This window comes from Gallus gallus, chromosome 12 (assembly GCF_016699485.2).
Source record: "Gallus gallus isolate bGalGal1 chromosome 12, bGalGal1.mat.broiler.GRCg7b, whole genome shotgun sequence".
NCBI classification, from domain to species: domain Eukaryota; kingdom Metazoa; phylum Chordata; class Aves; order Galliformes; family Phasianidae; genus Gallus; species Gallus gallus.
The window spans coordinates 13629443-13652686 of record NC_052543.1 but is presented as its reverse complement, the minus strand read 5'-3'; the positions used below and the strand labels follow the sequence as shown (position 1 = coordinate 13652686).

Sequence of the window (23244 nt, the reverse complement as noted above, 5' to 3'; positions counted from 1 at the left end):
GTGTTTTTGTAAGGAAGACAGGTAAATCCTATAACCTAGCTTGACCAATAGAAATTATATTTATTATGGCACTGTGCAGTAATAAATGTTGTTTCAGCCCCAGTGCCGGTCCCTTCTGCACCCTGGGTTAGGGGCACAGGGGTCCCCAAGGAGCCCACGCCCCAGCTGTGTCCCAGGCGGGCAGCAGCAGCCCCACACATAACTCCTGCCACAGGAGTGACAAATGGGACCATTTCCTACCATTTCTCCATACTTGGCCTTCAGAGCATTCCCCTCAATGCCTGCCAAGCAACAGGTTGGCCGTGAGAGCCAGAGGAAGGCAGAACGGCTCCTGACATGGCAAGCTAAAAGGCTTACATAGAAGCACTGCACCTAAACCATCCTGTCAGGAAGATAACTCTGTCATTTAAATTTGATGAAACTTTTACATAAGCCACTTGCTTTTCCCAGGACACCTTCTAGGAGAGATCCCAGCCCCAGTCCTGCCTTAGCACTGAGAAGCCAAGGGGAATATCTGGTGCTTTGGAAAAGCAATGCACAATACTTGAAACGCCTACTTTTCCATTAGTCACTTTACACATTGAAAGTGTTTCACAAAGCCAGAGCTTCCTGGCATGGCTTTTGGATATAAGACTTCTCCTTCTCTGGATCTCCATCATAGAGAGGCTGCAAAGCACGTGCCAAACACTGCGTGGCTTTACACCTCCTCCTTGCTCACTAAGGCCAGGGATTCACATGAGAAGCATCCCCTGCCCTGCAGCCAGCATCGTCCCCTGCACAGCCTTGCATTTATTTATGGAACGCAACCAGCAGACAAACGTCATTATTAAGGCTGTAAAGAGAAGATTCAAAGGTACTAAATGACTGTATGGGAAAACATTTAGTGTAGAGCCGATAGCCCCAAATATGTCACCAGTGTACATTAGGGAGCACTATCCCCCAGGCTTTCTGCCTGTTTCCTTTTTAAAACCTGGCATCTTTCCTCCGAGGATCTGAGCTGCAGACTTCCTGGAATCACTTCTCCTACATACAAGCCTTTCTTCACCGGAGATTATCAGATTATTGACTTTGGGATTCCTAATTATATCAGCTTGACTGGTTGATGAATTGGGTGGGCAGCAGCGCTGGGGGGAGGCGATGACTAGCAGGACTCATTTTCCTCCAACAACTGTCCTGGGAGCAAGCTGAAATACATTCTCCTTCTGCTGAAAAACGAAGCCTAGAGCAATTGTCCACTAATTGCCAGGATTTAGTGTGGCCCCTTAGAAATAAACAGCAGCATTGCAAGAAGCAATCCTTCTAAAGGGGGGCTATAAGAAAAAGGAGGGCAGAGTCTGTAGCAGGGTATGTTGTGATAGGACAAGGGGAAATGGTGCCAGGCTTAGATTTAGATTGGATATAAAGGAAAAGTTTTTTTACAGTAAGGGCAGTGAAACAGTGGCACAGGTTGCCCAGAGAAGTGGTGGATTCCCTGTCCTTGGAGACACCCAAGGGCAGACTGAACAGCCCTGAGGCCATTCAAGTGGCTGTCCCATACCCTCCAGGATGGGTTTTTGGGGTCACTATTGGAGGTGGGAGAGAAAATCCTCCAGACCATCAGGCAGTGGTCCTGTGGCATCCTCAGCTTAAAGCAGAGCATTTCATTCAATACTTTGCATTTTTAAAACAAAAAAAGATACTTCATTTGATTCTTAATGGAAAGATTTATGGAAATGAAACTGGGGTATTTTTAGTGAGTAAAGATTGTGCTATAATAATTTGGTTCTACAAGACTTTAATCCCAAGGAGACAATTTTCTCTATTTTTCTTTGAAGAAAATCTTTATCTTTTTTACTCATTTTCATTGATTACTCTAAAAATCCCATTTAGTCCCACCACATAATGGTATGGTAGTCTTTTCTCATTATATTTTAATAGAATAAAACCAAACTGTATATGAGCGGATTAGATAGCCATTCGTTGAGCTAAGGAACATTGTTCCTCCAGATGGCCAGACAGAATCTGTGTAATGCCTTTCCTATTTATTAAGTTCAAAATGTAATGCAAGCTGATGAGATGTTTCATCCAATGTTTAATGGGTCAGCCATAAAGTTGAAAGCTAATGCTAAGGTTGGCAGCTTGCACGGAAGAGTTAACAGGCAGAAAATAAAGATGTATGTCGACATCTCTTGGATTCAGTGAAATAAAGTCGCCAGTGAACAAAGCCACTCACACAAGTGGGGAGAGATGTTAAGATGCTTCAGCCCCTCCAACCACCGGCCAAAGGTTTGAGATAACTGAAGACTCCTACAGGGACCTGCAGCCTTCGTATCTCCACATTCATACCCTCTTCTTTAAGGAGATGGGAGCACAAGTGACACAGATTTGTTTCACTTCTGCATACGATCCCTGAATAACTCATGTTGTGACGCATCAGAGCAGACTTCAGCAGAGAGATGCACTCCTTTTTGGGCCTGAAGACTTTTCCAGCCTGCTGGCACACAGCTGCCATGCCCTTGGTGGTGATGCTCACCCAGCCCCGACCTGAGCAGGTTCACACGTAAATGCAGTTCTGTTCCTGCTCCCTGTTGAAAACACAGGTTTTGTGCAAGCTTGAGAGACTGATTATGTTGGATTTACTGTGGTATGAGTATACACATTTAATTATAAAATTGAAGCAGTTGGACAGTTGCTTGTTTCCTTACTTGCTGGGTGGGTTTAGAAATATATGGGTTTAAAATGGCCCAACCATGTAACATAACTGTGTACAGTGTGATCCAAACCAGCGCTAAGTAGGATTTACTCCCTCCAATAAACACAGGGATTTACCTTAAGGCTGAGCAGCGTCCATATGTGAAGTACTCTGAGAAAGGAAAGTGCCCCAGAACTTAATGTTACTGAACCCCACGATGGCTGCTGCAGCCCCAGGGGCTCAGCAAATACCATAACTGTCCCATACCTCCAGCAGCATCACACATTGCCTGCCTTGCACTAGGCTGGTGCACAGAAAAAACACCTCCCTCTGTCATATAATCACAGAATCATTAAGGTTGGATGAGACCACCAAGATCATCTAGTCCAACCATTAACCCATCTCTATCATGCCCACAAAAACATTATCCAACGTGCATCGTCATTCCTTCCATCTCCCTCAGTGCTGGCGGACCTCAGTGGTGGTGGAGCATCCTCCTGCTGTGAGTGCAGCCAGTGAGATTTGGGAGTCCACAGACCACGCTGACAGCTGGGATCCTGCAGCACAGCGCAGCATGGGGCTGCAGCGAGACCCCCCCCCCAGGCCAGGAGCATCTCTGCGTGATTTATTACAGGAAAGGTGCCGTCCCTCAGTCACAATCTATTATTTATGACCTAATGATCGCCCATTGACTAGCGGGGATTATACTTTTGCTAAGATTCTCTGGGTGAGTGAAAGGGCACCAACCTCATTATGATAACATTGGTGCTCATCAGAGGCCATTAGCAGCTTCCTCTCAGCCCCGGTGCGTCTGTGCCGTTACCCAGTGTCATCTGCTCCCTGAGCAAGCGTGCTGGCACTCAGCTCTCATTTCTCAAGCTGAATTAAGGAAATGGGTGAAAATTATTTAGGTTGGGAAGGCATCCAGAGAGCCCTTGGGATGAATAAGCCGATGCAACAGCTTCGTCCTGTGAGGATATGAGAGTGCTTTCAAATTGCTAAGCAATGAGGCCCCGCTTCCTTCCCACACCCCCAGCAGTGCTCTCTGATAGGACGGCTGGCTGTGCTTTCCCATTTTCCAGTATCTCAACATCCTTACGAGCAGCACCGCTGGGTATCCAGGCTCTCCATTTGGAGAGCATGGCTGCTTTTCCAGAAAGCATATGTACAGCCAGTCCTGGCCACCGAGACCCATGGTGGCTGTCCTAACCACGGTGGTTGTTGTGATCATGGCAGGTGTGCCCCTCTTGCTCCAGACCCCACCTTCCCATGGCACTCCTGTGATGGAGGAAGGCCTGGGCTGTGCCCAGCATCCCACACAGGACACAGGACATCCTTTTGTCTCAAAGCAGTTTTGGATGGAAAATTCCATTGGTGCTGGCTCTGACCTCAGCACCCAGCTCTGTGCAAAGGGCTGGAAGAAGAATTTGCTCCTGGCTAGCTAGCAGCACACATGGTGAAAATAATTTCTTTTCTAATAATTAAAACGATGGGCTACAAATGAACGCTTGCCTTGTCGAGCTCTGGGAATTCATGGGGAACATTTTGAGCAAGAAACGTTTTCAAAATTAAAACCTCCCTTTCCTCTGCTTTTCCTTTGCTCCTCTTACACTGTCCCTAGAGATGGCATTGCTCTCCTTCCTAAAGCTAAATCAGAAAGAGTAACACCTTAACATGAACTTTAGGAAACAGTAATAAAAGTATCCTTAAACTGAAAAGCCAAAAACCAACAATGTTTCCTTATCCCACTGGCTCTTGATACACTCCATCCAGTTGGTTTAAGTTATCCCAGTTTCCCTTCCATCCTCCCCCGCCCCATGTTCCTCCACACCTTATTCTTCTCACGCCCTTTCACTGATGTTCCCTGAAATCTGTTTCTAAGAGCAAAAAGAGGTAACAAAGGAAACTTGGCAACCCCGGGTCTGAATACTCCCCACTTCCTCCGTGTTTTAAAATACTGCCAATTCTAAAATAATCAGGCATCCTTTCCTTTCTCTCAACTGCCAGCAGCTGCTGTGCATCTTCCGTGCCACTTCCCAGTGTACTTCACATCCTTCCAGAGCCAGGAGAAAAGCAGGCACTTGTTCCAAACCAATAATGCATCAGTATGTTTTAGGCTTCTGCAGTCTCTATGCCTGTGCTGCTGGAGATGATTATCCAGCTTTTACATCTGCAGATTCAGGCCTGTGGAGTAAAACTGGGGCCAATAAAACAAGGAAGCAAAGAAAACACATGCAGAATGAGAAGAAAGCTATTGAACATGCTATAAATTCAGAATCAGGTAAAAGCTAATTATGGTCATGTTCACTAAAAACAAGAGAACACAGTGAGGGAAATAGACTTATTAATTATTTGTGTTATGGTAGCACTTAGAAGCCCCAGTCCTTTATCTGGGACCAGCTGTGCTATACATGGCAAACACTCAAATATGTCTTTAAGCAATTGCACGCATTTTCAAGGAAAATGTGCAAATGCTCTACTCTTTCACCTTCAGCAGTTTCTGGTTTGTTTATGCTGCTGAAGGCACCCAAGTTCGCCATCAGCCTCATTCTGAGCAGCTGACTGGATGACCTCATGGTCCAAGAACAAATAATTCAGTGTGAAGGCATCCTACACCTGTAGCCAGAGTGGGCAAACAGCAGCAAAACCCCCAGACCTCCCTCTGTGGGCAGGAGTCTCATCCATTGACACCTCCATCCCTTGGCCTGGGGGAGGTAGCGCTGTTGCCAACAGGGGCGTTTTGTCCTCATTGACTCTATGCAAGTTTGATTGCTTTTCTAATTAAGATACATTTTATGGTAATCTACCAAGCCCCTTAGACTAAATCACTCAGTTAATCTGTTGTTAGTGCCCATATGTTTACAGCTTTCAAGCCTGCTGCAGCATATTTGCTTTGCCAGGGTGCTGGGGAAGTTTGGTGACAGATGAGCGCTGTGCAGCCATCCAGGTGGCAGGACCCCTTCCACCCAGACAGACAGCCTGTGTGTGGCACATACAGACAGACAGCTCCAGCACCGTGCCTGGGAAAGGACAGGAGCAGTGCAGCAGATCCCACACCTCATGCTGACCACCTGTCTCCTCCCCTGTCTGCACAGAAGGGCTCAGCACATCTTGCTTTCCTTTCTATCCTTATCTCTTTTTCTATTTTTTTTGCCCTTACAAAGTAATAGGTTGGACATGACAGGAGAGGAAGGCTGAAGACTTTGATGGTGTTCAGTATTCTGGCCCCACATACAAAACAAAGAGTTTCATTGCAAGTTCATGGACTCTGAGCATCCCCTTGGGCCCAGGGTCATGATTACATTTGCAAACAACAGACAAGCAGAGCCAGACCCCCACCTGTACTGGACACCTAATTAAACACCAACTGAGTAAGCACTGCACTGTTCTGCCTACAATGCCCAGCTTCCTATGTAGCCTAGCACTGGTTCTCCTTTCCACTTCCCTGGGGCTGACATCAGGGACAGTGCCTGATGCCCACGGTTGCCCACATGGGGACAGGCACACGGTACTTGCTGTCACAGCCCATGCTAAGGAGCAGGCTCTGAGCTCACAGCCCACACTGCTGTTAGGAAGGATTTGTGCTCAGCTTGCTGAAGGATAGGGAACCCAAAGGCAAAACCAAGAAAGACCAACCTCTGGGTCAAGTTGCCATCTGCCACCCTCCATACAGGAAAATGTTCCCTGAAAAAAAATGGCCATATAATTGTACAGGAACTCCTAATCAAGAATGACACGAAGAATAAAACACCACCTGCCATCACCGGCAGCGACAGGCAGCTGCTCTCCAATACCAACACAAATACCTTTCTCCCCGTGGGGAACCTCTTGGTCTGAACAGGATTAACAGAGGTGAGGAAAGCACTCATTAAGTCTTCCAAGGACTTGGCTAAAAGAATGTATCTGGCATTCAGAAGGAGATATTTAAGAAATCAATCTTCTGACAGCTTGAGGAATTTCTCTAGGAACTGTTGGAGCTGCTAGATGCCACAGTCAATGAGGCAGAGAAGCAGCTCCCCAGGATCCACACAGCCCTAAAATAACATTTCCAACTCCTCCCAGATCCTAATGCACCTGCTAGAATGAGATAGCACTGCAGCATTAGCATGGGCAGAAGGTGACTAGTAGAAAACCATGAGCATGGTAGACTTTTGCATGCACAACATAGGGAGTAAGGCAGGCTTTTCTGCTGCCCGCAAGTTTGTCTTGGCCTTATCCTGTAGGGACAGCATTTGGAGCCGAGGGGATCATTTCTGCTCCACCACAAGCTCCTCTGCCAATGAAAGTTTGCAGTGACGGACTCAGCCACATGGCTCGTGCAGTGTCTTACAGTTCCTTGGCCTCCAGAGAGCTGCCTTCCAGGAGCAGGGTGGCACCAGGAGTCCCACCAGCTTGGACACTTTTCCTGCTTCCAATCTATACAGACAAGCTGAATTGTCTTCTTAATAAATCACAGCGTGCCCAGCTTTCAGAGAAGTCTGGCACCCCTGCTATGAGAAATTACATGGCACAGAAACCACAGCCCCTTTGTTTTGCAGGGCTGGAAGCAGAAGCCGCTCTCTTCACTTCATCCCAGCCAACTGCTGTCCCTCCAGGGTCACCTTACCCATCACCCCTGCTCACCTGGAGGTTACCACACTGAGCCGTGCACCAAGGCTCAGTAAAGCTGGAAATGTTTAATGCAATCCTCAGGCAAGCAGGATTATGCCTAGAAAGTGTGTGAGATGTGTGCTGCTTGGACACTCACACCATCCACACCTGAGAAATTAAATGATTGGGAAAAGGCAATCACTGTTGGGCACCTCGCTGAGCACATACATTCACGGCAATGTATATAACTGGGATAAATATACACGGTGCTTATGAGATAGCAAGGATGTGAAAATCGAAAAGCCACAGAACTGGGCACGTATGAATCCAGTTTCAGGCAGCAGAACCTGAGGTGTGGGCTTCCCATGCAACACCCAGCACCACCGCACCCAACCACCATGCAGTCCTCAGGAGCCCAGCATGGCCCTGAGCTGCTCCGCACACAGCTGGGAAGCCAAGTGCAGCTCCTCCACGTGGAAACAACATTGGAACAATTAAGCTGGTCCAAAAGCAGCTTAAAATGACTAAGCAGTTATTGCCAATCTGAAATTTCTCTCTGGATGAGTTCAGCCTGCTCTGCCAGCACAACATCCTCACCTCCTCTGACGGGTTTAATAAAGCCAGTTGCAACCCTACTGGAGCACGCCTCGTATATCTATTAGCATGGCCCGGCATCATGAGAGTAGGTGGATTATTCTGGGTTTGATACGTGGATTTTCATGTTCTCAAAGCAGCTACAACTGAAGTTCCGAAAGACTTCTGAAGCACCAACGTGATTGACTCCCATGGATAGGACTCAATCACAAAAGAATCAGAATGCCAATAAATTAATGACAATAAAGCATCAAATTCAAACATTCATCAGGCAGCCTGGACGCGCTGCAGATACACATCTCGCTTTCCTCAGCCACACTGTTCCAAGCGCTGCCTCACGCTGCCTGGGAAGCACACCAGGAGCTGTGATGGGGGGAGATAAATCACTGCACCTTGCTGCTATTTACAGGTAACAAAGAGGTCTCCAAGTTAGCTGAGCGCGCGGAGGAACGAGGCTGCAGAGCCGTGCACAGCAGAGAGTCAGAGCAACAGCACATTGACCTGTATTAATGGTGTAACGCTCCGAAAAGAACTCCACGTCCCTTAATTACTTTAAAGATTTTCTTTATTTCAGCAGTGCATTCGGATGAGGAGCGCGTTGCTGCCCACCTGCCGCACTTTAATCTTCCTAAGGAAATAGGCAGCCTGATGTTCGTACTTCAGGGTGATCAATATTAAATAGCTCTCACTGGTTTTTCGTAGCAAACATTCCTGCCTTATTTTTGAGGAGCCTTTGATTTAAAAAAAAAAAAACACGCTGGAAGAAACACGACAAATTGGAGTCCCTTTTCCCTTTAATCCCCACTTTCCACATTTCTGCTGTAAAATGAAGCGCAAAACAAGTTTTCAAAGCAGGCACCCCCCTCTGCAATGCAAAACACACCAAAAATATGTTCCGTGTACCTAAAAACCACGGAACAGTTGGGCTCAGCATGGGAGCACAAAGAAACCCAACCTGTAAAACAATTTGGTGGGCTTTGCCGTGCCTTTAAAGCCCCACTTCTCCCCCAGAACAGCACAGCTACACAAATAAATAGATATAAGCATAGAACTTACCGGAGCGAATATCACCATACACATTTACAAAAGGGTTTATAATCCAACTTGCGTCTCCTGAAATAAAGCAAGGTTTGTCTCATACTAAAAATAAAGGCTCCCAAAAGCTTCTCGCAGTGGAGAGGGAGAGAGAGAGGGAGGGAGGGAGGGAACAAGCACCAGCTCCTCGTCTCTCTTTTTATGAAGCAAATAAGGAGAGCAAGAAAATCAATGCTGAGAGAAAGTGAGATGATATACCAATCAGGCAGCAGCCTCAGCCTTATTTGCAGAGGGATGGCAAAATGGTCATATTATCAGGCAGCGGCTACACGCAGCCTAAGTAGAGAGATGGAACACTTTCCCCGTGGTGGGGGGCTGATTGCGTTGCTGTGGTGCAGGTAGCACAGTGATGTGCTGCGAGGTGCAGCCCCGTCCTCCCCACCACCAACACAGCATCGCTTTGTTCTGTATGCACGCTTTATAGGAAGGAAACGCTCCACGGTTCTGGGCTAAAGTTGTGCTGAGCTGAAAGAGCTTCCAGATCTGACACCTGCAGAGCGCCATCGGAGCAGTGCCTCTTTGATGCTGGGCTGCCTTGGGGCTTCTGGGGAGCCTTGCTGTACAGGGTAGACCTACACACCTCAGAGAGCTGCCCAGCACAGAGCCCATCCAGAACAGGAGTGGGGATCTTTCAGCTCTTATTTACAGTAACATGCACTGAACTTCTGTGTTCTCACAGGAGTGGACCTCCAGAGGGTCTGCCTTGAGCATGAGCTTTCCTCACTTACTGCATAGCAGAGATAACCTATGGAAAACCCCCTCGTACCTACTAGGGAAAAGTTTCACGCTATCCATTTACCCCAAAGAAATCTTCCCCATGCCTGTTTGCTGGGAGAGCACAGCAGCAGCACAGCTCGTTGCCTCCCACATCTGCCAGCCAGCAGCTCTCAGCAGCAGCACTGCACCCCAGGCTACGTAGAGCTGCTGCCCCAGCACAGAGCTCAGAGCCACACTGCTGCCACAGAGGGCTATGGGACCCTCTCTGTCTTCAGACACAAATCTCTGTCTTTTCACAAGAGCTCACATCACTCCTGTGGTGTTCTGTGTAACTCAGACCACGATTCACACTCTGTGCTGTTTTGTTTTATTATTTTACTGGGCTTAGCACTGTTTTGCCCTCTCTTCCACCCTCTGCAACAAATATATGCAAAGAGACGTGACTTAATAGATGAAACACAATGCCAACTTCCTCTTTTATTTGCAGACAGAGGTTACATGCTGGCACACAGAAACACCTGCTGGGTGACAACCGTTCTCTGCAGAGCAAGATGTGAGCACAGGTACTTTTCCTTAGCGATTTGGAAAAATGATTGTGTGAGGAGAACTAAAAACATAGGAAAAATGCCAAGGTGAAGTCCAGATTATCAAATTTCACCTTGGTTTGTCCATGTGGGGCCAACACTTCTGGCTCTGGGCACAGAGAGTGCTCACACTCAGCCCAACGAACACCAAACCTCTGCATCTCTTTCCCATGGGTGGGAGTTGCAGTGCCACGTGTCACTCTTGGTGATGTGGCCCTTCCCAACAGATACAGCCCTCTGCCAGTGCTGCAATGAGATGTCACAGTGCTGACTTCTCCAAGGAGAGATGTGGAAGTGCTGCTCTCTGCTTGGTGCACTCGAGCGTAGGTGAAAGCATCTGCCTGCTGCTGCCTACCCGAGTGCCAGCCCTGGAAATGAAACAAGCAACTCGGTGCCTTTGCTCTGCAGAGCCGGGCAGCAGTTGGCTCCCACTGCTCTCAGATTTTTTGCACCGTGTTCAGGTCTGAGGCTGCATCTCACATGGAACAGCCTCTCACCGTGAGGTGTGACAGTAGACGACATGCCAGCACCTCTCACTCTCATTTTTTAGTGAGATCATTTTATCACCCCTTCCCACCCCACATCTGCATTATCAACAGCTCCTCCATTGCCACTGCTCAAAAACTCACAGGAATTTTTGGAAGCATTGAAAAGCACCGTTACAATGGTTGTGCAGAGGTTCCCCTGCCATCTGCCACCCTTTGGCCCTCCAAACCATGTGCCCACCTGGGATGTGAGGTGCAGGACACAGGTCCAGCAGGAGCACAACGGGCTGCAGCAGGGGATGACCCATCTTGTTCCATAGCGCTTTCAATCAGCGCTTCACTGCAGACTCTTGGGACCACAGAGGGATCCAGCCTTTATTATTATTCTTCCTGCAACAGTGACACGCCACAAATGCCATGAACACTGCTGCTTATGGATGTGTTGGTGTTGGCTGATGATGCCAAACCTATCCCATCAGGATACAGCAGGACCTGCAGCAGGTGCTCCCTTTGGCTGTAGCAGATTCTCTTGCAAAACTTGGGCTGAAATATGGGATGGAATATTATCACTTATAGCATAAAAACAGACTCCGCCAATGCCAGCACTGCTCGGGCACTTTGTGCTGCATCAGAGCTTTCTGCTTCTGATTAAGCTGGGAGTTTCACAGCAGACTAAAGAGCTTCATGGGAGTTGAGCCCTCAAATCCTTTAGATACCACTGAAAGCTGCACATATCCAGCAGATTCCTGCCAGCTTTGCCACATCACCCAAGGGCTCAAGAGACTCAGGGGCAGCCAGAAGGGATGCAGTGATGCAAGTTACACTCAGCACCTTAGTGCTGCGTTGCTTTACTCTGTCTGTTGCTCACCACACCCCAGCAGCCCTGTCCATGCTCACATGTGCGTTCAGTTTTAGAGATGCCTGCTAAACCCTGAGCAGCATGGTGGAGATGGATGGTTTTCCCATCCCACCATGAACTGGAAGACCTGCAGCACACAGCTTTACGCTCCCCAGCTCTAAGGCTGTGTTGCACCTTCGTTAAAGCAGGAGCAAGCAGCTACATTAGCACCCATGCACCATTTGGAGGAGCTGACGAGCAATGCCAGAGCCTCCATCCCAGAAGTGCTGTAAGGGGCCGTGTAAGGAGGCTGGAGCCTGGCAGAGGGGCTGCAGCCACCTGGAGCACTGCTGTGCATAGCCTGCCCACCCAGCAGCACGCATACGAGCAGCCTGCTTGCCAACGGAGATTTTCACATTTCCCTCTCAATCTTTATTTAAATTTGGGAAGACAGAAAATTAATGAAGTCTGAGTTATAACTGGAAACCGTTTGCTTTCCTGGTGGAAATGGAATGCTTCCTAATGAACCTCCCCTCCCCCTGTGCCGCTCGGCTCGGGATGCAAATATTGCTGTGAGTTTATCAATCTGGGGCTTGTTTCACGCCGTTTGCAATGCTAATGAGTAAACCAATTTTGACATATTATGTAAGCCAGTTTCTGAAACAGAGATTCTTGGCAGGCCAAATGTAAACACAGACACCCTCTTGCATCCAATTTAAATGAGCATGTTGCTGAAAGCGCTCAGGGGCTCGATTCTGTTGACTTCTTCCTGATTTACTCCAGTGTAAAAAAAAAAAGAGAGAGAGAGAGAGCAGCAACCAGCAAAAAACCACCCTTCAATTCAATTACTAATTCAATTTGCAAAATTGATCTAATTTTGTAAGACGGGAATACACTGGGATAAGCTAATGCAGGGTGGTGGCTGGGGCACTGCGTGAGCAGCAGCACAGCCTACCATAGGAGCACATGCACCACTCCAGATGAGATAAGGGAGGAGATGGCTGCTCTCCTCTCCCAGCCTCACCAACTATACTGCGGTCCAGGCAGTGTCCACAAGGATCTCCTTCCATTCTCCATGCTCTTCCACCACAGCTTTGCAAGAGGACGTGGCACACCCCATGTGCCACCTGGTCCACCATGAGGTCCCAAGACTGGCAGCTGGACATCCCATGGATGGATCACATCCAACTTTCCAGGCTATGAGAGAGCACAGCGACACAGAAGGCAAAGCCTCAAGCATGCTTCCCAGTGAGGGAGGGATGAGCTGAAGGTCATAAGCTCGTGATGCGGAGTCAGGGGTAGCAGAAAGAAGTGGGATGCGTTTTAAAAGCCCCTTTAAAAACAAGCAAACAAGAAAAACAGACCCAACCAACAAAACCCCATACTAGAGGACAGGATTCAATAAAGAGAAGAATGGCTTGAATCAGATCTCTCATTTGCACTTTTCCCAGCACCATCTGGAGCATCTGCACTTGCCAAGAGCACAGTGTATTTCTGTTGAAAACCAGAAGCAAATGGGGCAGCAGCATACCTGGAAGTGGCCTCTGCCCTGCTAATGGCTCCGGAGATCTCCAGTGTGCTTTAAAGCTAAAACACAGGTGTGAGGCTGAACTGTGCTGCTCCTGCCACAGTGGAAAAAAGGCTGTGAGAGATGCTCTGCTGGGAGGTCAGGGATGCTGCTGCAGAGAATATTTATTGCATGTGTCAGAGACACCACCGGGCATGAGAGCCACAAAACACAACCTCACAGTCCTGTGTCACATCACAACAACGGGACCACGGTATCGTTAATCATGCTTGGCTCTTTTACATTACAAAACAGAGAGCGAGAGGAAGAATATTTTCAGCTTCCAAGCAAATATCCCATCCTGAGCCTTCCTTCAGCAACGACAGCAAACCTGAGAGCTCTTTCCTTCATGCTGCGCAGGGCTTTCAAGCTATGATCAGAAGCAAACCAAGTGCCATGCACTTGCTGGCTCATCAAGTTCTACCCTGCAAGCTGGAAAGCACACAGTTGCTAAGGTAATGCGAGGTTGTGTGGCATAAGAGAAAACTAAATGTTGTCTATACATGGAAAAGAAGAGGTGAGTGCTTAGAAAGAGGACAGCGAGTCGGGGAGAGCCCACTTGGAAAGTCCTTGCTGTCCATCCAGACATTCCCTGCTTTTCTGATGGGGTTCCTGCCTGCTCCCCTCACCTGCCTTTTTCATCTTGCTTTGTGTGTCCAGCATTAAGAACATTAAGTGCCGTGCCTCTAGAATACCAGACAGGAGAAAATTACAAAACAAAAATAGTCTGAAGGCCAAATGGGTATGGACCTGATGATGAAAACAGCGTGTAAGAGTGAATCAGATGAATTTATATTGTAATTTTTGTAGCTATTTAACAGGAAGAATGAAAAAAAAATCTAATTACTGTCAACTGTATATTTTCAGCTACCCAGCCAGAGTGCTGTTATTAAGCTACTGCATAATTGCCTCTTTTACTCTGCTTCCCACAGAAGTTGTGTTATTTCACTCATAGTTAAACTCATAATATTGGCTTCATAACTAACCCTGCCAATCCAAATCCCCGCGCTGGTGCAAGGATAAAAAAAATATCAGTGTTGTTTCTTCCCTCAGCTTTCCCTCAAAGACCTTTGCGTGAGCCCTGGGGCCGCAGTTCACAGGGGTCACAGCCATCCCACCTGCTGCTGTCCATGGGAACACAGACCCAGCATGGAGCAGAGACAGAGCTGACTGCCACCTGCTCTGCACATCCATGGGGAGAACAAACCCTGCCCATCTCCTCCCCATAGAGGGAGAGCTGTGGTGAGATAGTTCATGCAGCACGGCTGAGCTCCATCTCTAAACTTAGACCTTTCAGCCCACCCAGGACCTCAGGCCAGCACTGGGCACTGATGCTTATAAAGCCTGCAGGTGCATGACAAACACTGGTTTCTTCCTTCTCTGAACAGCAAGTACTAGATTGTTCCTCATATACCAGAACACACCGTAACACCAAACTCCACATTCAAGTACCGAAGACATTCATTGACACAACTGTCAAAAAATAACAACAACATAAAAAACAAAATTCATCTGCACATCTACTTGTGAGGCTGCCATAAAGCACCACACTGTTACCCATCTGAAGTTTGGAGGTTTTGGCTGTCCAAACTTGCTCTTTATGCATGGGACAGACTCTCCCTGCTGTCCCAGCATGGTTCTTCCCTACAACAGCTTCAGGACAGCCAGGCTCTTCTCTCTTGGTGCCACGTCCTTCTGCCCTGCAGGATGCCCCTCCTGCCCAAGGCATGGAGCACACAGCAGGGTCACACCCTCCCTCCAGCTCTGGTTTGGGCAAGGTGATGGGGCTGGAAAGTGTGAAAGAAGCTGGGTTTGGCCTCGCCCCCATCCCTACTGCTCCCATCTCTGTCTCTGGAGACACCAGCCCTGTGCCAGGGTTGCTCTCTGGTGGGCACGCACAGAAACTGCTGAGAGCTGGTGAGAACAAAAAGGAAAGGACACGTTTCCCAAAGCAGCTGCACACACAGGGATGGGGCCAGCACCAGGCTGTGCCCAGCCACCTCCCATGGAGCCCAGGCCCCCAGCTCTCGCCCCAGGGAGAGCTGCAGAGAATATAAATGAACATTAAACCACTCTCCTTGAGGTTTCCACATGCACCTGAACCAGCTCTGCAGTTATTGCTCTTTCCTCCACCTTGCTGCTGTGGTGGACACACAGTTCTGCAGCACAAAACTCTCCCAGTATCCCTGTGTCTGCAAGGGACACCACAGGAGATGGCTTTGTCTCACTGCTTTCCCTTTTGAGAGCCACCAAGCTGCAGTACCAACACCTTCACTTCACTGCTTGAGATAAGAGGATGCAAAGTTCATGCCATTGCACAGCCCCAATGCTCTTGCACAAACCAGCATGGAGAGCCCCATATTAGATCTTTCACTAACAGCATCCAAGTACAAGATGAGAGGAGGAGAGTAAAAGGCAACTGAAGCCACCAGATCCAGGGGTACTCAACATCTCAAACACTGAAGCCAGAGGCTTCTGATCTTCCTCTATTTCCCCAGACTTGTGGTGCATCCTTTTAGTTTTGTCACCTCTTCATCCCCAGAGACAAGAAGGACTGAGAGTCTCAGGCTGCCGACTGCTCATCCTGATATGACACAATGTGTTTTGGCAGCTTCTTGTCAATCTGCAGTAGGTCCTTCAGGAGCAATCTGGAAGAGGAGAGCACAGGTCACATAAACACAAGGTAAACCAAAGCCAAGCAAATTTTGCAAGTGCAGCTTTCAAATTTGAACTATGATCTGAGCATGCAATAAAGTGTGTGCAAGGTCTCACTCCCACTGCTCCAATAGTCAGTCCCCCACTACTCCATTTCCCTCTGATTCTGCAATGGTAGGGATCCATCACAGAAGTCAAATACAGCTCCTTCGGATGGCTCCCACCATGCAGTGAACATGCCTGCATGCTTGGGAGCAGGGCCATATGCCCATCTCACGATGCAGGACGCTTGCACTTAGCTCCTGTGATGGAGGCACTTCTATTCACACCCAGAGGAGTAGGTGGTCCCATGGGATAAGGTCAGAGGACACTGAAGGATCTCCACATGGAGAAAGAAGCTGGAGAAGGCAGTGGGTTTGTCATTTGGGTGCAACACCCAAGCAGACAGGGGAATGCAGGACCAGGTGGCTGTGCCACTATGCTGGACATCTGCTTAATTAAGACACACTGACCACTGAAGGTCATAAGGGCATCTATCTTGTATGGTCCCAATGCTCAGTTAAGTCAGTCATACCCAAGACAAAGTTATACAGCAGATGCAAAGAAAAAATAATATCTTACCAGAATCATCACCAGCGGACACCTTCCAAACATCAGCTTCAGGAGGTCTGGGTGGTGAAGTACTGTGTTTCCCCTGTGAATGAAGGGGAATGGTGCAGTATTTTAAGTTTCACATTAGGCAGCTGCAAATGTCCTGTAGGTGGAACATCCCTGGGGGGGTCGCAGGAGACTGTCCATGTCCAAGCATCAGAAGGTTTCTGTGCAAATCAGCTCACTGTCCTTAGATTTTCATGCATATAGAATTCAAGCATTCGTAATTATTTTTTGACATGAGGGACTCCCAGAAGCACTCAGTGGGTTTGCACTGAAGACAACGGTCTCACGCAGTGCACGTAAGCTCTCATCTATTTGGTCTGCACCAATCACTTCCAGTACAGCATCCCACAAAAGTCTGAGGGTCCAGTATATGCTTGGTGGGAATGTATGCAAGCTTATTCAAAACCTTGACAAATATTTTAAAGGGTGAATTTGAGCTGAGACTGAGATCAAAAGTGTTAGGCTATCAGACTCTGTGGGTGGCATGTTAATGAGTTCTTAACTAGTGGGGATAAGTGAGAGGTTTTATCTACAGCTGAAAGAAAAACGGAGTTCAGAGCACAACAGATATTCCTGAGTAGTTCTCATTTATGCACTTATTTGATGCCAGTGCCTACAGGAATATGCACAGCACAACTGTTTCGGAACAGCCCAGGGTATGGACAAGCCTATAGAATTTGGTTTTCTAGAACAACAACAAAAAAAAAAAAACAGACCTGACAGAGAGGAAAGTAATTTCAGAGCATTTTCAAGAGGACTGCTTGGCACACAGTCAAGAAAACGCACTGACATGTGGAAGAACAGTGTAGGTCCCATTTTTGCCATCATCTGTTTACGAACATTGTTAAACCTGACAAACCCTCCTTCCTTGCCTTTACTACCGTTCCATCCTTTTTTAATCATTACAGCCCATATTCAGACTTGAAAAAGACTTTCTGCCCAGTGCCCGAGTTTCTGAAGTCAGGAGGCAGGGAAGCAGGATGCTTTTACTGCATTTTCTCTTGCGTCCTCCAACATCCACTTTTCCTGACAGTGACATCAAAGCAGTTACAGTTCTTCGCATCTACTGTAGCTTAAATTGTTTTACAGCAATTTTCCTCATTTAAAAAGTACTTTCCTGTCTCCTTAAAGTGATTAGAAATGTCATTCACGTTCCCCTTTGGATGTGAATTGAACTATTCCCAACAGCCACTCAAAAAATACATAATCACCGTAATTACTGGTGGCATCTAATTAACATTCAACTTCCTCTCTACAGCGGCTACAGCTGGACAATCCATTTATTTCAGCCTAAACCTAATGCTCTCCTCATTCTTTCCTGTCACCAGCAGCAGCCCACCCGTATCCACCTCCGTGGACGTGTCTGCTGGGCAGCAGCAGCCTCTAACCAACACCCCATGCAAATCCAGGGACTCACTCATACTAATTACACAGCTGATGGAGCTGTACGCTTCCTCAGTCAGGATTTACCCACAGAAAAGCAAAAAAGGCAGCGGAGCTGCCCAGCACTGAGCTCTCATTCTGAACAAAGTGGAGTATATATAAATCCATTGCACCCTACTTGCTTCAGGCTAATACTGGTGTTTCTTTGTAGCTCTTCCTACCCTCATCCATTAGTCTGGCAATTTACTAATTCTCTTTTATTCTCCAGACACGTCTCCAGACACTTGTCCTGGTAGGAAAAGCAGCGCCTGCTGCTGCCATCTAGATGAGCTCCACCTCATTAGCTCTCCGTTTCTTTCCAAAACTTTGCTGAAAATATATTTGCTCTCTTTTGCTCACACCTCTCCATTTTCCTCTCTCTCTCCGCTATTATCCCTCTAATTATATTATTTCATCCTATAATGAATGTAGCGTTTATAGGAACGATGCTCTGCAAAATTACCTTGTATTTGCATTAACATTTGAGCTTTTATCATTACACAGAATAGATAAAGTGGGATGAGAAGCAATCTGACAGATATCAGGAGAAAGCCTCTAGCTCTACTTTTCCCAGGCTTGAGAATTACTAATTCTTTTTTTAATTATTATTATTTTTCCTCCCCCACTTCCATTTGTCACCTTTGGCACAAACCTCTGCAGCAGCCTCTCCCCCTGTGGGGGCACCATCAGGCCTCTGCCCAACCCAACGACCTGGGTCAAGTTTGGTTAAGACAAGTTAACTATTCCAAAAGGTATGGGGAGGAAGAAGATCAAACAACATGATATTGCAGGGTTTATTTGCTTCAGAAATCAACAAAACCAACTAAAACAATAAACCTGGCAGTTATAAGGACAGTATTGCTATGCTGACTGATAAAACAGCCAATCCTACATGTGGGGTATTTATGCTGCAGTCAAGTAGTGGGCATAGTGATGATGGGTTGACGATTGCACTAGATGATCTTAGTGGTCTTTCTCAATCTTAATGATTCTGTGATTCTCTTTGCAGCACCAACACAACCATCGCTATCCACTGAGTGGTAGAACTCCTCCAAAATGGTTTGGGAGAGCTGGACAATCAAGTTCCCAGCTCAAGTTTCCAGCCCAGGATGGACTTGGGAAACATCTGAGGCAAGCTCATAACGATGTTCAATCGTTATGAAAATACCAAAGCTCTCATCAGGTCAAATCAAGCCAAGATGGATCAGAGAGCTGAAATCTCAGCCTTTCATAAATCAAACCACTGCTGTGTGCTCCCACTGGCTGTCCACGAGCACTCGTCTTTGAAGGACTAATTGCAAAGCAGTATGCTTCCCTATTTTAATTGCCAGTAAAGCAGAATAAATCCAGTTTAACACCAGGGGAAGAGCTGGATGTTCTGTGACCCAAGCTGGATGTGCTACCCAAGCCCTATAGATCTGCCCTTCAGTGTCCCTCACTGTGGATTCCTGCTGTTCACAAAAGCACACTACTTCTGTAAGTACTCTCAGCAGAGGCAGTGTGGGTGTTGTCTTTTTTTTTTTTTCCTCCTTTTTAAAGAAAAGAAAACTTCCAGAAGGAGAACAGTCTCTTTGAAACCTCGCTGTGCCACCTAAATGAGCTGAAGCTGGCCAGCAGACTCAAGCATATCCCTGTACCTTGTTGATGTTGGGCAGGCAGCTACCACACAAGCTGACTCACAGCTGAGTTATTTCAGCTGGTGCTTAAAGACAGGACTTGCAGCCAATAAAACAAACATCCTGCTCAAACTAATTGCCCTCCCCAGCAGCCAGGCAGGTAGCAAGCTATCACTTCAAACCTCAGCTAGCACTCACCAGCATCTCTAAGTGCTCCTTGTCTCCTCTTGAGGCAATTAACTCCTAGCTCTCTGACAGCTTCTATCTCCAAAAGGCAGTTCCCATTTTACTGGCACAGGACTTTGCGTTTGTATCTCCAGCTCCCATGCTTTTATTCCCTTTCCTCTGAAGGCCTTTGCATGTGCTTGTGTCTGGGTGTGTGTTTTCTCACCCCAGTGAATTCATTATTTATGGAGCCAAAAGAGCAAAGCTCCTCAAATGGCTGTTCATCATTTGGCTCCTCTGCATGTCTCTCAGAGGCATAATAAAAATTATGGGAAAGCAAATATCAGGCTCAACTGGGCTGCTCAAGCGGAAGTAGAGATGCATAGAGGGTGCACCAATGTGTGCTGAGCTGCCTGCCCAACCCCAGCTTCCAGCCCCAGCGCAGCACACAGGGCTGTGTGCATGAAGGGATGCTCTGGGGCAGCACCTTCCCAGGATTGCTGCTAGTTGGGATCTAACAGTATTGCTGAGCAGCACTAGAGGGCAGAGCTGTTTATCCTCAGCATCTCTGATTCAAGGTAATAAGCATTATTTGTACACAGTATCTGAATTCTCCACAATACTGTCCAATGCACAAGCCTGATAACATGCAAATACCACCCAACATATTCTCACTTAGAAAGCACAAATATGGGCATTAACACACCTTGTTCCTTTGCTCTGAGCACCTCTACAGGGCATCCATGTGCAGGTCTGCCTCTTGCTGGCACAGCAGCACTGTCAGCCCAGGATCCTCACCATCAAGAACACCCAGGGCAGCTCTGAATAACCTCCACAACAGCCAGATAGTGAAACTCGCTTTCTTCCCATCACTAACTTTGAGGAAGAGGCCTTCCTAACCAGCAAGCTTTGATCAGGCTTGAGCCAACACAGCACACAGATACTCCGCTGCCCAGGCTCACTGCTAAGCCTCTCCACAGATGAGAAATGCTTCCAGACAGACACGATGTTCCAGGCTTTATTGAGCTCTGACTTTAAGCAGCCAGCACAGCCCATGGGAGCCCCACAGCCAGACAAGCAGCACAGCTACACCCACCCCAACCACACAGCTCCCATGAGAAGCAACTCCGCTGCCAACCACTACCAGCTCAGCATCCTCTTCAGGGGGACCACAATCCCCCAGCCCTCCTGCCCTGTGGCAAAGCCTTTTGACTGCTATGCATTTTCCAACTTATTGCACTTGGCTGATGCTCTCCTGGTGCTGACTGCCTGCAGATACATCCGGCTGCCTTACATCGACAGAGCAGTAGATGAGCATGCAGGTCCAACAAACCCCACTCCAAACCACTGACAAATCCTCCTCTTATTATTTCCCTAGTGCACACAGTGTGCTTTTCTTTATTATCATCACAGTCAGTCATCCTGCAGGTCTACCCGCTGCTGGAAGGGAAGCGGAGAAGCCTCACGTCAGAAAGTCACTGTTTGTTCCAGAAGCTGAGGAATTTGCTTACAGAAAGCTGCACGGCATTGTACTGGAGCACCTGGCCCTGCGTCCTACAATGGCACTTCATAAGAAAATCTCTCCTGAGAAAGGAAAGTAAATGCCTGCAGAATACAGCTTGGAGCACAGCGCATTAAGAGCTTCATAGTGTAGAATCATGCTGGCTATCTTGGTAGACCAGAAAAAATAAATCTATTATTAATGCTTAAAGAGAAGGAAGGAAACAGTAGTTCCATTGACTTCAGGTCTCAGTCACATCTCATCCCTTGGCACAGCTGTTTTATGCCACATCTCTTCCTCCAGGGCACAACCTGCTCCTCCTTCCTTGTAGAGGAAAGACAATATATTGACTTCTGTTTATGCAGAACTTGCTGTTAATGTCACCATAGCGGTGAGAGTTGAGAGGAGCCTCGAGCAGAGGCAGACAGCCTGGGGTAGGGTCAGAAGGCCCATTTCTGGCAGATGTTTGTCTGACTTCTGACCCCCCAGCAACTGCAACTCCACTTCCCAGGGCACATCTATCCCAGTGCTTCTCAATCCTCATGTTCAAGTTACATATCTTAATATCACTTCTGCCTATCCCATCCTCCACAGACATAGAGAGCTGCCCATCCCCTTCCTTTCTGCAGAAGTCCTGGTGGACTCAGGCTCAACGATCTCTTTTCTCACTGCATTTCCTTTCCTTGAGACCAAGCAGCCTTAGTCTAGCTTCTGTTCTCAATTAATTTTTGCTGTGCTTTTCTGGGTTCTGTTTCCACAGTGACCTCTTCCTTGAGGGATAATAACCCCAAAACAGGATGCTTTCCCAAGTTCTACCCAGCAAGAAACAAAGCAGGAAGGAACACTTCTCCTCCCCATCAGGCAGCCCTCAACCTGCTGTATCACCACAACTATTTGGCTTTACTATTAATTCTAACCTAGGAAATACTATATTGCATCAAGCCACACACCACAGTTTATTTACCTTCAAGAGCACCCAATGTCTTCAACCTACTTCAGCCACTTTGGCTTGCCTCAAGCACCCTTTTAATTCCACCCTGCCCATCTATCTACTCACAAGCCACAGAAGAAGTAGCAGCCACTAGCAAGACCCAGTTTTAGGGCTAACTTATGCAAGCACATTACCTACACAGCTTGGATTTACATCAGCCACCTGGCCAACAACACTGCTTGTTCTGCCTTCCTCCCTTACAAGCAACTGCTAATGAAGTCTCTGCAGATGCAACTCCTAATGGTCTCTGAACCTGTCAGCCTAGTTGGCCTGAGCCCACCTGCACTGAGTTAGGCCATCAGCCTTTGGTGGTTCAGATTGGCAGCTGAGCTTTGCCCCTTACTGTGTGTTGAACAGCTTGGCATGCTGTTATCATCTTCCAGCAGAGCTGGGCAGAACATTAAGAGGGATATAGCTCCAGTTCCCCAAACAATTGGTAACGAATTACTGCTGGAAGGAGCAGCATTATACTAATAGTAATACATTTCTTCCCTGGCTGTGTGGTCGTTCTCAGGCTGTGATGGTGCTTGTTGTGTGCAGTGGTATTCAAGCCCTGCACTGGGCTTATTTAACTCATGTTATCTCCAGGTCTGCTGCAGTCTTGTGACCATTTCTAAAATTCCTTCCTCTTCTCATAGAAACTGGCTCTGAATTACAGCTCACTCAGGCAAAAACAAAAACCAACTTGTGAAGATCAGAACTCATAAATTATGAGCAATAAATTCACAGGCGATACGAGAGGATGAGCTTCCTTACCAAGAACACAACAAACCAGCACCCCAGCGTGAAATGAAGTGAAGCAAGATGAGGTCTGACACCCCCAGGTCTCGGCGTGCAGTGATTTGTGACTTCAGCCCTCACATTCATGCCCAACCTGCTGGCATGAGTTTGTAGCAGCACATATGGTGGCTACGCAGCAGAATACCTGATTTGCACAAGCACAAATTCTCATGAAAGTCATGAAAGCACAATTAGCAGAGACAGTGCTTCGGTTTGGGGGAAAAGAAAAAGAGAAAAGGACTGGAGAATATCTGATGTGACATTTAAAAACCGAGAATCATCTTGAAGCTGCAAAAGAATGTGCTTGTCTTCTCCC

General features: G+C 47.4%; 1 protein-coding gene across 3 annotated transcripts in view; it reads right to left on the bottom strand.

Annotated features, from left to right (window-relative positions):
- SYP (synaptophysin) overlaps positions 1-23244 on the bottom strand; it is a 79636-nt gene that overhangs the window by 22229 nt on the left and 34163 nt on the right. The window contains exon 1 of one of the 3 annotated variants that reach the window (NM_205394.2): positions 8912-9093. The exons of the other annotated variants lie outside the window; for them this stretch is intronic. Coding sequence (NP_990725.1) covers positions 8912-8935 — 24 coding nt within the window. The 5' untranslated portion in view covers positions 8936-9093. Of the gene's footprint in view, positions 1-8911; positions 9094-23244 lie in introns of those variants that run through there. 3 annotated transcript variants of the gene reach the window in all.